Source organism: Pimephales promelas, chromosome 8 (assembly GCF_988280905.1).
Source record: "Pimephales promelas chromosome 8, fPimPro1.hap1.1, whole genome shotgun sequence".
Classification (NCBI taxonomy): domain Eukaryota; kingdom Metazoa; phylum Chordata; class Actinopteri; order Cypriniformes; family Leuciscidae; genus Pimephales; species Pimephales promelas.
The window spans coordinates 32,199,160-32,213,774 of record NC_142776.1 but is presented as its reverse complement, the minus strand read 5'-3'; the positions used below and the strand labels follow the sequence as shown (position 1 = coordinate 32,213,774).

At 36.0% G+C, this 14,615-nt stretch overlaps 1 protein-coding gene across 2 annotated transcripts in view; it reads left to right on the top strand.

Annotated features, from left to right (window-relative positions):
* ca16b (carbonic anhydrase XVI b) overlaps positions 1-13,513 on the top strand; it is a 99,792-nt gene extending 86,279 nt beyond the window's left edge. For both annotated transcript variants that reach the window (XM_039647285.2, XM_039647284.2), the window contains 16 exons: positions 276-367; positions 3,238-3,329; positions 4,266-4,362; positions 4,553-4,635; positions 4,717-4,851; positions 6,145-6,279; positions 6,361-6,521; positions 6,714-6,849; positions 7,748-7,894; positions 8,016-8,109; positions 9,116-9,192; positions 9,361-9,489; positions 9,939-10,085; positions 11,194-11,336; positions 12,426-12,561; positions 12,739-13,513. In XM_039647285.2, coding sequence (XP_039503219.2) covers positions 276-367; positions 3,238-3,329; positions 4,266-4,362; positions 4,553-4,635; positions 4,717-4,851; positions 6,145-6,279; positions 6,361-6,521; positions 6,714-6,849; positions 7,748-7,894; positions 8,016-8,109; positions 9,116-9,192; positions 9,361-9,489; positions 9,939-10,085; positions 11,194-11,336; positions 12,426-12,561; positions 12,739-12,879 — 1,945 coding nt within the window. In that variant the 3' untranslated portion in view covers positions 12,880-13,513. The remainder of the gene's footprint in view (positions 1-275; positions 368-3,237; positions 3,330-4,265; positions 4,363-4,552; positions 4,636-4,716; positions 4,852-6,144; positions 6,280-6,360; positions 6,522-6,713; positions 6,850-7,747; positions 7,895-8,015; positions 8,110-9,115; positions 9,193-9,360; positions 9,490-9,938; positions 10,086-11,193; positions 11,337-12,425; positions 12,562-12,738) is intronic.
* The last annotated feature ends 1,102 nt before the right edge of the window (positions 13,514-14,615 follow it).

Genomic DNA, 14,615 nt, shown 5'->3' with positions numbered 1-14,615 from the left:
GGATTAAGTTGTATTACGTCATATGTACAGTATATGTAGACAGAATGCTCTGTATACTCATTCTCTTTTTAGTAATGGACTGAGATCAGAGTTGTGACTCAAATTTCATTGAACTGAAACACGTCAGTTCAACAAAACAAGTCAAAACAAGATTGTACTGCATGTAAATTGTACTTAGATATTAAGTGAACCGTAATTATCAACAAGCAGGAGGCTTCCTCAGAATTAAGAAGCTTTTAAAATAATCATCCCGATTACCTGCTTTCTGTTCATAGGAGATTCTTCCAGACTGCACATTTCTATATTGACGACAGGAACTCGCCCAGAGTGATCCGCGATGACAGTTTTGCCATCATATCTACAGTGGGTGAGTCACCAAACAAACATAAATGTAAACATGAGGTTTCATAATGCGAGTACTTTTATTTAACGCCATTCATCATTATCCAGCAAAAAAAGTGGCTTCAGAATCCGTTGCATAGTCAGAATACAGAGTTCTTTAGTTTGGATTTCATCACATGTACCCTTTGTGGAGAACGCAATCCCAGAATAAGCGTCGGTTGCCTATTTTGGGAGCAAAGCACCTCACTAGGTAACGGCTATATTCTGGAATAGATCAATAAGACATCAGCAAACATAGCAGCAGAGTGAAATGACGCTTTATAAATATACCTGACCAGCTGACAAATGGTTATTACAGGAGGTTGTTTATCTTTATTAATTGATTTATTTATTTTTGTCTCACAATTCTGTAATTTTATGAGACAACGCTTCCCGCCATTGACTGAAATTTACGGCTTTCTGTGTTTTCACTGTTATAAGGGTTTGCGGCGTTCGCTTCACTTTAGTCCAGTATGGCTCCTCATAAACACACACACACACACACCATAGAAAAAACATTGCAGAGCCTACTCGGATGGAAACCGCTTCAGTGAGCTCAATTAGGCTATATTAACGGTAACGGCATTGTAACGGGGAAACAGTAATTCGTTATCCGTTAGTAACGCTGTTTATTTATAACCCCGTTATTCCCATCACTGGTAACCAGTAATTATTCAGTTGAGGTCAGGTCAGTGTTGATTCAAAGAGATCAAAAGCACTATTGCTTTTAATGATCAGAATTCCTATCTTTCCGTTTTCTCGGATGCATATTTTCTGTTCTGTGTGTTACTGTTTCTCAGTGAACGAATGGAAAGTCTGATTGCTCAATTTGGGTAGTGCATGATTTTCTAAAACTGCATGAACTGCTGTGAGTATTGCCATTCTTGTCTCGCTTGCTCTTTCTCAGTTACTTTCCTGTCTTCCCTTCTCCTCGTATGACGCAGTCCAGCTCTTGACTGACAGGTCTATATAACTGTAAGCCAAAAGAAGTAAAACGTAGCCATTAATGTTTATGAGAACTCCGTTTGAGGTGATAGTTTAATGTCTCTGTCGTAATAGAGAATTCATCAACAATCCCCGTTAAGTAGAAGTCTGTGTGCGCACGTCTCAGTGATTTAATAAGACCGATAGAGTCTCTTCTGTTAATGGTATAGACGCTGAATACAGAGTGGGGGTTGAGTTGATGTGTGTTTGATCATCCTTCACAATGGTGAAGCAGTAAATGCTTCAGGGGATTCTGGTCTGTTTTAAATACGGTCCCAGCTGTGAGCTTCCATGGGCAGTAATGAGCCATACCTCTGTATGACCATCTACGTGACAATAGACCAGCAGTCCAGACCATTTCTTTGATAGATAACTGATGAGCTTTATATGACACAGATGTGACCAAATAACAGCACTCAGGAAGTGAGGCCACAAAAAATTTTGCCTCAAAGTATTTTGTCATTTGGAACAAGGATGTTTTTGTCTTTATTTCTTTATTTTTCAGAGAGGTTAAAAGTGACATATTTAGACATTTTATAATAATTTTTAAATGACAAATCTTGAGGTCTTGAATTAATAATTGAACTTATTAATGAAAAAAAACCCCAGCATACATTAATATCTGTATTGTATGTGTTGCGAAGTGTGTGTCAGTTCCTTTAATCTGATGTTTTTAGGTATATTATTAAATATTTTGTGAAATGTGGTATTTCAGTGTTGTTATTGAAAATATGTACTACTGTGCAAAAGTTTGGGCTCACTAAGATTTATCCCAGCAAGGACACATTCAATTGATCAAAAGTGACAGTAAAGTCATTTATAATGTTACAAAAGATTTATATTACAAATTCATGCTGTTCTTTAGAACATTATATTCATCGGTGTCCTAAAAAATGTTTCCATAAAAAATATGAATGTATTTCTTGAGCAGCAAATCAGCATATTAGAATGAGTTTTGAAGGATCATGTGACATGTGAAGTAATACATTACTGACCCCAAACTTTTGAAGTATTTAAATTCTATTAATCTGATGTTTCAGTTATATTTTCAAAGATTTTACATAATACAATTGTGTATTTGGGTATAATTTAATTAAATATTATAATTTAATACCATTTTTTTTTGTTTATTTATTGTAAAACCCAAAATAATAAAATAATATTTTAGTAACATTTTAATAATACGCTTTTTAAAGGGGTCATGAACTGGCTTTTTAAATGTTATTATATTGTTGTCTGAGGTCAACTTATGACGTTCACTTGGTTTTTACATTCAAAAACATCAAAATGAATAAGTAATAGGCTTTTTTCTACCCTAGTTTTGAGCCTAGCTGAAAAAAGCTGGGTTTTTATGGGCGTCTTGCACTGAACACTTGGAAGTAAACGCCCACTGATGTGAGTGGATAACAGTTTTGCATATTATAATGAGTTTCACTCTCGATCCGGTTTGTCATCACAAGGTAGGCCTATGTTATTTAGCTATGCATGGAATGCGCGAATCAGTGGGTGGGGCTAAACCGGCCGCATTGAAGTAGGCGTCGATCTTCTGCGGGGGTGGTGTTTTATCCTCTTTGACGTCATAGTTCCCCACTTTTAAAAACGAGTCGTTTGCTGAGCCTGGTGTCAATTAAAAGCTTTTATTGGACTAACAAGGACGTCTTCAGTTCTGAAACTTACAGGATATTCTTATAATATGATGACCTCTTAGATGCCAAAAGCTCAAGGAAGATTTGATTTCTCAGTTCATCACCCCTTTAATCATAAATATTAATACAATAAGTATTTTGAATGCAGTTTTCATCCATTTATATGAAAATGTTTGTGTTTAAATTGTCAGCTGTGGTATGATGGTATGTATGGTTTGTGTTTCAGACGACCTGGAGGCTGTGCCAGTCCGGCAGTTCATCAAACACATCATGGAGCTGTACTCCAACAACCAGCATGGCTTTTCTCAGGAGTTCGATGTGAGTATGGCCTTTGTAGTTGGAGCATGTGAGAATGTGTGTATGTGCTCTGTACATGTACCGGTGTTCCCAGTAGCACAGAGGCACAGATGGCTGTGGGAAAAGGACTAATTAAAGAGGAGAGCCTCATTAAAATCACTCTTCTTGCTGGAGGAATCTATGCAGGAATGCAGGATGGCTTGAGTCTGGTTCATGCCCACAGCAAACATTTACAAGATCACAATCCGGTATGGACACATTCGCAAAACAAGAACTGGGCGTCTCTTAAGTAAAAAGATTTACTTAGTTACCAGTATCTGCGATACGGTAGGTATCGATTCGTTACAGAGGTGCTTTGTTTTACAGATATTGGAAAACGAAATCTGCACGGTAGATTAATATCTGCTTCATTACGGCTCACTGGGGAGCTAATTATTATGCTGCAGGATAAAATTTATTTCAAATTGCATTGATGTGACAATAATTAAATGATTTGGACAATTGGGGCAATTTATGTAAATTCTAATCAAAGTGTGGCTAATTACTGGAATAATTAACTAATTATTTTGTAAATGAGTCCAGTAATATGGTCAACAGAAAAAAAATTCTGATAGGACTGTACTCAGGTTGAAACGCAACAATCGTTCCCTTGTTTAAACCATCAAGTGGCATCCAGTTAATCATAGAAGAGATACATATTTTAATTTGAATCCAAGTTGGTGTAAAAGTAAAACCTTTTGACAGTCGAATTAAAAATTTTTTTTTAAATGGCTGCTCTTATTTCCATTTTAATTTGTCACATGGGAAATGGAAGATGAAAATGTGTGAGTTGCCGAGTTGTTTACTTACTACTTTTTTTTTAGATCCATGTATTCAATGCACACAGAAACGCTATTGTGGACCTAGCGGAGTCTGTAAGTAAGTTATAACTAATTTGAAATCATACCTTCCCCGCAGGAGGTTCAACACTCCACGTCTGAAATGAAGATTACAGCAGAGCATTCAAATCACCCAGACAACAAGCACAAAAACAGATACATCAACATTGTTGCCTGTGAGTTGTCGATTATTATGTGGCAAACGTGTCCTTCTTCAACAAACTGTGAATTCTTCTGTGAAGTGCTAGAGGTGCATGCTAAAAGATATTAATATCCATCTCTCAATCTTGCACGCATTGCTAGAATTTCTAAATAGATTACATATCTCAAACAGTGATACATCATTTATTGCTTTTTAATACCCAGATGATCACAGCAGAGTGAAGTTGCAGCAACTGTCTGGAAAAGACTCAAAGCACAGCGACTACATCAATGCCAACTATGTGGACGTACGCATTTTATTACTAAGTGCGTGTGTGTGTGCTTGTTGCTTTAATGTGTGTTTTATAATGAAATATTCTCCCTCTCAGGGTTATAACAGATCCAGGGCTTATATAGCCGCTCAGGGCCCTCTGAAGTCCACATTTGAGGACTTTTGGAGGATGATTTGGGAACAGAACACCACTGCGATTGTCATGATCACTAACTTGGTGGAGAAAGGCAGGGTGAGTAACTGATTCCACAGTTTATTTATGCCCCGTTTACACGAAGGGAAATTGTATCAATTCCAGCAGGAGTCCTCATCCTTTTGAAGTGGATTTAAAGAAAACAGAATTTTTCCAGTCTCAGCTGCAACTAAGTTTGAGAGCGAGTCAAAGTAGACATTGTGCACAGGCAGACAATGAAGACTATAGGTTGTCTAGGAATTTTTTTTTTTTTTTTTTTTTTTTTTTCTGAGACAATAACTCCTTTATCCAGCACTTTGAAGCTTTTGCAGACATTTAAATTCACAAACATCTATATCACACACAACATGAAAGGTTATATCTGAAAAAGCATAATAGTGGCACTTTAATATACATAAGTACAAACACTGTTTGAGACCTATGCTGGAGGGATATCGCCCTTTTATATAGTTTTTCTCATTTAAATTTTTTTTTTCCTGTTTTAATTGTTTAGATTCCGATTGTTTTGTCCTTTATTCACAGACACTACTCCATATCACATTTTGATTAACTCATTCTACTTTCGATTTATCAATCCAAAATTTGCCAAATCCCATGATATTTCATGTTAATAGACCCCTTTTGCGTTGACGTCACACAGTTACGTCGCGGCGCTAGCTGGAGGCAAATCAAAGTGAAAACTGGAGGCGGCCTTATTATGGCGGCTACATAATAAGGAGCTTAAATTATTGTTGCTATTATTAAATGTCATCTTGTTGTGTTGTTTGGTGCAAGAATTGATGAAAAATGAATATGCTGTATCTGGAATTTTTATTTCTAGAAAATATTCACATCATTGAAATCGCGCCGTAATGTCACACTTTACATTGTCGTCGTCTCGGCAGAACTGCGGATTGTACACACGAGTCTTGTACAGGACCATATAGGCATCTAAAGATTTATATACCCTCAGTCTGTCTTTACGATCGGTTTCTCTATAAGGTAGGTGTAGAAGTCGGGCCGGCCACCAAACCGAGGTAACGTATCTGGTTCCGTCCATTAAAAATAACTTTTGGAAATAAAAATCGCGGTCCTGGACACTGAGTGACCTTACACATTAAGATAAAATCAGATTTTCTCCAGTCATTGTTAAAAAAAGCTAACAATACTTACTAAGTGGCCAGAGGGATCGTTCTGCCTCCACCTAAGCTCCGCCCACAAAAAAACGTCACCGTGTTTACCAACTGAAAAGGGGTCTATACTATAAATTCCATTTTTATGATTCTGTCCACATTTTCCACATCGCGTTTTTGCTGTTAATGTAGACTTTGGTGTTTTAAAATGTTTTTACAGAGGAAATGTGATCAGTATTGGCCGTCAGAGAACTGCGAGGTTTATGGGAGCATAATGGTGACTCTGAAGAGTACTAAAGTACATGCTTACTACACACTCCGGCATTTCATCATACGTAACACTAAACTGAAAAAGGTACATTTGAGCATTCAGAGCATTTACAGAGCATTGTATTAGATCCTGCATTTTGACCTCTGAATTGTCTCTCTCTCTCAGGGTCAGAAGGGGAGGCAGAATGAGCGGCTGGTGGTCCAGTACCATTACACGCAGTGGCCAGACATGGGCGTACCTGAGTATACACTTCCAGTCCTCAAATTCATCTCTCGATCTACAATGGCACGCACACCGGGCACAGGCCCCGTTCTAGTACACTGCAGGTACTTTTCTATGGAAATATAAGCCCACTAGCATGTGAATTGCCAGTTTCAGTGATGTACTTTCCAGTTGTGCAGGGTTTCCCATTCCTACATCATTTTCAGCAGGGTGTTTGGAAGTGAGAGACTCTTTGCTTTGTATCAAAATGGTCTTTTTTACATTTTTATCAAACCATCTTTCTCTGTGTCCTGCAGTGCTGGAGTGGGCAGAACAGGCACATACATAGTCATAGACAGCATGCTGCAGCAGATAAAGGACAAAGGCACAGTCAACGTCCTGGGATACCTCAAGCACATTCGAGCTCAGCGCAACTACTTGGTCCAGACCGAGGTTATTACCTGATTGATTTAATACACAGACTCAAAATGCACACTTAAATCACTTTCGGAAGGGAATATTAGTGTAGTTTTTAACACATAATACAAAATGTGCAGTATATACTGTTCACTGTTACAAATTGTATGTAGGACTACTGTAGTGTGCAATTACAAACATGTCAAAATGCTCAGAATTTCATCACATGAGCTCATTATTTTTACATGTTGCATATCAGGGTGATAACTGTTAATTAAAACTGTTTTCCTGTTTTATAAAGCTGTATAAATTGTTAATTTATAGCTGCTGATTTAGGTTGTAGCACTTGAATAAATTACTGTAAATAATTCAATTAAAACTAAATTAAATAAAATATTTAACCAATTAAAAAATATAAAATATTGATAGGGAAAAAAACAATTAAAACTGAAATACACATAAATGAATCTGTAATAGTAATATTAAAAAAGCACAGACCAAAATTACTTTAAACTAGAATTAAAATTAAGAATGAAAATATAGAAAAAAAAGCAAATTCATAATATTGATTTAAAAAAAAATATTTTTTATTTTTTATTTATTAAACAAGTATTGCAACACTGCATATTAAGAATAAAAAAGGCTATTTTGCATTTTTTTTATTCAATATTGTGTTTGTCCAGTCAAATTACTTTGAATTTGTCGTACTAGAATTGTAAGGTCATGTCAAGTGCATTGCATTGTGGGATACAGTTTGCAGTGTTTTCTGATTGCATACTGCACGTTCTGGCATGTACTGTGGTATGCTGTCTGGATGTTACATACATACAGAAATGCATTCTGAACATAAACCCATATTTATTCATAAATATAGTGTTCAGATGTCATTCCTAATGCAAAATGGTTTGTTTTAATGACTGTGTGTGACCTACAGGAGCAGTTTATCTTTATCCATGATGCCATAATGGAAGCTGTGCTTAGTAAAGAGACTGAGGTTCCTGCTTGGCAACTCCATAATTATGTTAACAGCATTCTCACCCCGAACCCGATGGGACAAACGCGCATGGACAAACAGTTTAAGGTTTGCACTACATGACTCTGTTGTGTCTCTATGCAATTGTATAAAGATGTTTTTTTTTCTCAGAACTGTTAGATGACTAACCTGCTCCTCCTTGTGGACGCTCCTGTTAATGTTCCTCCAGTTGTTGACGCAATGCAATTCTCACCTCACGGAGTGTTTCAGTGGCCAGAAGGACTGCAACAAAGAGAAGAACCGCACCTCGACGGTCTTGCCAAGTGAGTCGCTAAACCTTCTAAACCCATATATCAAAATCAACGCTCCAGCTTCTTGGCAATATAGACTTTGCTGGATTCTCAAGAATATACAGTGTAGTAGCACAATTTACTTTAACAATAAATACTAATTAAAATGCCCCCCAAAAATGTGTTTGTGTGTATATATTATACTTATAAATGTACATTAAAATATGTGTTGTATCTCTATATTTTTACAGTGAATTTATAAGTTGTATTTAATGTTCATTTAACTTTAGTATTTAATTTCATTTATGAAATATATGCTCCAAAGATTTTTAACTATAATAACGAATGACTACGAATGTGAATTTTTAATACGAATTTTTAATAAACTATCTTAGATATATTTTCAGTTATCATTTGCATTTGTTTTAGGGATATTTGTTAAGCGTTTTTGTCATTTTTATAAGTTTTTGCTTGCTTTTAATTTATTTAGATTTTCATATATATATATATATATATATATATGAAGAGTTCAGATGCAAAAGCCTCTAAGTGCCATTTGAAATTTTCTTCTAGAATGATCATTTTTATCAAGCTGGTATATTTAAGTTCAGTGATTTCACTTAAATGACAATGATAATTACCTATTAATTTTTATTTAAGTGAAATTACTGAACTTAAATATACAAGTTTAATAAAAATCATCATTAAAGAAGAAAATTTCAAATGGCATTTAGAGGCTTTTGCATCTGAACTCTTCATATATATATATATGTGTGTGTATATATATATGTACAGTTCCAGAAAATTATTTTTAATCATTTAGTCACAACTACAAATATATATATATATATATATATGTATATATATGTGTGTGTGTGTGTATGTGTGTGTGTGTGTGTGTGTGTATTGGTTAACATAAAAATAGCAAGAAAGGTCATTAAGAATTGCAAAAAATAGTATTTTAAAACATATTAAATGAATGATACAATACAAGGTTTGGTTTGTTGTGAAGATTATAGGGAGTTGTTTTTCCCCACAGCGGAGCGGGCACGGGTGGCACTAGCTCCCCTCCCAGGAGTAAAGGGAACAGACTACATCAACGCCTCCTACATTATGGTAAAACAATAAGACTTTACTGGAACATTATACATTGTTTAGGATCATATTTAATAATGCATGGAACATAAATAATTTGCGTACCAGTGTTTTATCTCTTCATCTTGCTTGTCTTGTCATTTGCTGTGATTTTCTTGTAGAATGAAATCAATGTTTATCCTCTCACAGGGCTATTACAGGAGCAATGAGTTTGTCATTACCCAGCATCCTCTTCCCCACACGACCACAGACTTCTGGAGGATGATCTGGGATCATAACGCTCAAGTTATTGTGATGTTGCCAGACAACCTCGGCCTCGTGAGTTCAGCTTTAAAGAGCTACTGATGAACATGAGTTTTTAAGTGGATGCTTGCTGTGTTAAGTAACTTATGTTCTTTTTACACATTTTCAGTGAGTTCTGTTAATGCACTCTAAAACATTTCATACCAGCGGCAGCGGGTTATCGTAGCACTTCCACTTCAGTTCCAATTTAATGATTAACTTCTATAATACTGTTAACTTTTTCAAGAAACTATTTTTTAAAGGGCACCCTCAATCTAGTTATAAAAAATCATTTGTATTTGCTTTATTTAATATTTATTTATAAATTAATATGTGGTCAATTTATAAATATTTAATGTGGAAACAAGTTCATTTATGAATGACCTGAATCTGTTAGCCTTATAAAAATCTATATATGATATATGATATGATTTAATATGATATGATATGATATAATATGATATGCCCTGCTCTTCTTTTTATAGACTGAGGATGAATTCGTGTACTGGCCCAGCAGAGAGGAGCCCATGAACTGCGTAGCCTTTACTGTCACCCTCATTAACACCGACAGACTCTGTTTATCTAATGAGGAACAACTCGTCATCCACGACTTCATCCTGGAAGCCACACAGGTGTCTCACGCACTACACAAGCTCTTAAAAAGGAAATTTGCATGAAGTTAGTTTGCTTGATTAGACACTCTAAAAAATGCTGGGTTGTTTTAAGCCAATTTTGGGTCAAATACAGACAAACCCAGCCGTTGGGTTATATTTTTAAATTACATTTTTAACCCAATGTTTGAGTTTGTCCATATTTGACTCAAAATTGGGTTAAAACAACCCAGCATTTTTTAGAGTGGACGAACTTAAAGGAGTAGTTCACTTTAAAAAACTTTTGCTGATAATTTACTCGCCCCCATGTCATCCAAGATGTCCATGTCATTCTTTCTTCAGTCGAAAAGAAATTAAGGTTTTTGATGAAAACATTCCAGGATTTTTTTCCATATAATGGACTTCAATGGGAACCAAACAGTTCAAGGTCCAAAAGACAGTTTCAATGCAAACTGTAAAATGTTCAAAGGGCTTTAAACGATTCCAGATTATGAATAAGGGTCTTATCAATCGAAACAATCCCTCATTTAAAAAAAAAAAGTTTAAGTTTTATAAGCTCAAATGCTGTTCTGTGATGCGCGTTTGTGACTCTCCTGTTTGAACTCGTTCATCAAAATGAACTTTTTTCGTGTCATTTGGTTCATTCAAACAACGAAATGAACGAGTTGACTCGAGAAAAGATTCGTTCATTTTGATGAACGAGTTTGAATAGGAGAGTCACAAATGCGCATCACAGAACAGAGCAAGGCGACCATCTGAGCTTATAAAACTTAAACTTTATTTTTTTTTTTTTAATAAGCGATCGTTACGCTTGATAAGACCCTTATTCATCGTCTGGAATCGTTTAGAGCCCTTTGAACAGTTTGCACTGAAACTGTCTTTTGAACCTTGAACCGTTTGGTTCCCATTGAAGTCCATTTTATGGAGAAAAATCATGGAATGTTTTCATCAAAAACCTTAATTTCTTTTTGACTGAAGAAAGAAAGACATGCATATCTTGGATGACATGGGGGTGAGTAAATTATCAGCAAAAGTTTTTTTTTAAAGCGAACTACTCCTTTAACGTGGACGCATTAATTCCTGCATAAGTATAACATGCTTATATAACAGGTTTATCTTTGCTGTGCAGGACGACTATGTGCTAGAAGTCCGACATTTCCAATGTCCGAATTGGCCAGATCCTGATGCATCCATCAACAGCACATTTGAGCTTATAAACATCATCAAAGAAGAGGCCATGACGAGGGACGGTCCCACCATTGTGCATGATGAGTGAGTGCCCTGTGTGTGCATAAAACATGAGTAGTGGCGTAGAGGCGCTTTTCCACCGTCAGGCCAAACCATTCTCAACACTTAACCTTTTAATTCCGTGGCGATCCGGCCCAGCCGGCACGGATACAGTTTCATTTTCCACTGTGGGGCTGAAAACCGAGCTGGAATGTAATACAAATGCCTCAGTCGTTGCCAGAGGTGGACAAAGTACGTACTTACATTACTGAAGTATAGAGACTTCTGGTCAAATATTACTGGTATAAGTGAAAGTTGTAAAAATTTTTACTTGCTTTAAAAAGTACTTAAGTATCAAAGTAAATCATTCATTTTTATGTCATTGTTGTATGAATGCATGCTGTGCCATCATGGTAGTTTAAGCCAGTCAGTGATCCTCCATCCGACATGCATATGACTACCTTGGACTCATTTAAATACAAAGTCAAAAACATAGTATAAAAGAAATGTTTCTCCAGCTTGTTTAGCTAAAGCACATTTCTGAAAGGACTTCAGTTAACATTATTAGCCCAACTACGCATTTGTATGCAACTAACGTCATTGTCCAACCTTACCTATGCGTCAGAGGTGTATCCATGAGGCTATGGTTACTTTTTGGGCAAATCTAGGGGGGGTGTAAGGGTTACAGGGGGTTAAGTTTCCAGAAAATGTAATACTCAAGTACAATACAGTTAGTTACTCAAAAAGTGTACTCAAGTAGGCTACAGTACTCAGGCAAATTTACTTTGTTACTGTCCACCTGGGGTAACACAAGAGTTTACAGACGGTATGAGATGTAAACACCGACCACGTTATGAAGATCAGATCTTTGTAATACGAAGTAACTGTTTACTTCACTCCAATGGCGAGGCCAGAAACTGAACAGAAACTGGTTGCCAGGCAAGTAACCAATCCCGAGCGGATACATCACCACGGTTAGAATTCTGGCTGATACCGGTTTGTAACCGTACCTGCCGAACCAAGCTCAAGTCGTAATATAACTGTATCCATTTCTTGCCGTTCGGCCTGACAGTGGAAGAGCGGCTTATGTAACCAAAAGATCAAAAGCAAAGCCTCATGGATTGTGTTTTACAGGTTCGGGGCAGTTTCTGCCGGGATGTTCTGTGCTCTGACCACACTCTCCCAGCAGCTGGAGAACGAGAGTGCTGTGGATGTCTATCAAGTGGCCAAAATGATTAACCTAATGAGGCCTGGTGTCTTCACTGAAATTGTAAGTTAACAAAATGTAACCTCATCACAAAAGTCTACCTGAAGATAAATTCAATTTAGAGAGGTCATTGGGGTCTCGTGTGGAAGTTTGACGCAGTATGATTCGAGTTCCAAAACCATCTAAAAATGATATGGTCCTTCATTTCCTTTTTTTCTCTATTTCTTCTACTTATTTTAGGAGCACTATCACTACCTTTACAAGGCTATGCTCAGCCTGGTTAGCAGTAAAGACTTCAGACTTGGCTTCAGCTACATGGATGCTGGGACAGTGGTAACGGATGAATCCAACCCGGCTGAGAGCATGGAGTCCTTGGTGTGATGTTTCCAGAAAATGAAATGGAACAAAGTAGTTCCTTGAACTTTCCATGAGGCCTTTTTCCCCAGACTCTTGGTGAAATGAAAAGAAAAAAAAACAACAACAAAAAATAGCTTTTATATACTGATAAAAATAAATTCTTTTGATATTTATTTTTGCTGCTTTTTGTTATCCTGCTGAGCGCCACAAACTGCTCTCAAAAACACACGTGCACACAGACACACACACACCGTCTACTTTGCACTACACTGTCAGTGTTACAACTTGATGCCTAGCTGATTATTGATAATTGTGTTGAAACCGTTTCCGAGTATCACTTTATTCTTGACGATAAAGTCTTCAGACGTGAGGGTGATCAGCGACAGCAAATTAACACACACATCAGCCTCACACCCATGAAAACTGTACACAGAAAAGCTCCAACTTAATGCTCATCATGATGCGACTTTTAACCGTCAAGCATTGTGATTTGTTAGATTACTATGTTCTTTTTTTATTTATTAAGATATGCCATTTTATGTCTAACTTATATACATTATTTCAGTGTGGTATCATAACAGCAACTGTGAACATATATTGTTATCAGTAGCATTTCTATGGTTTTGTAATATATAAAGATATTGATCAAAAAATCTCATCTCGCTTCCTTCATTTCAGTTGTCATGTTTTCTATGGGCATGCTCAATACTTTCTCCAACAGGTATTTTCCTGAAAAAAGATGACTGTGATTGTTCTGTTTACACTGGTATTCAGGGACGGGTGGTTTAGATCGTACCAATCAGACCATTACTATTTTGTCTTTTTGAGCAGAGAAAAATCTAGATAATGTTAGTAAATTATGGAGTGCCACAAGGATCTGTGTTAGGCCCGCTGCTATTTTCAATTAGTGATTTCAATTAGTAATCAATTCTGATTAAAGAATTCCATTAAAGATTAGGACACTGAGAATTTTTTTGAGGAAGGGGTGAAATATTGAAGTAAAAGTACTCCACTTAAAAATACTTGATAAGTTTTTAAATATTAAATGCTTGTGTATAGTCAATGAAATGACACCAATAAAGATACTCAACTGATACACAGATGGATGTTATCGTTGAACAATAGAGGATCAACATTGTGATATATATATATATATATATATTTTTTTTTTTTATTTTTTTTTTAATTCCCATTAAAATTCTCATGTATAGTAAAAGGAACTCGGATGAAGATAATCACCTCATACATAGATGGAAGTTAGTGTTGCTTTGGCCATTAACCAGTATAGTTTAACACATACTACAACTCTTTAATGTTTTGCTTTTAACAATCACAAATGAAAAAAATAACGTTATATAAGGATTATTCCTACTATGCAGTTCATATTCATGTCCCCATTAAAAAAAATGGAGTTTTCCAGTTTTAAGCCAAACATAGGCCTAGTCTTTAAAAAAAATCAAGCTGATAATAACTCGCCTTAACATGAAAATTTGCATTTTGTAATAGTTGATGGCACCCATTAACTTCCGTAGTATGTTTTTTCCTAATATGTAAGTTAATAGGTGTCTTTAACTGTCTGGTTACCAACATTCTTTAAAATATCTTCTTTTGTGTTCAACAGAAGAAACAAACTCATACAGGTTTGGTATAACATAAGTGTGATTAAATGATGACTGCATTTTCATTTTAGGGTGAACTATTCCTTTAAGTAGAAAATTTAAAAACTTCAGGGAATACAAAAATATAAGACAGATCTAGAC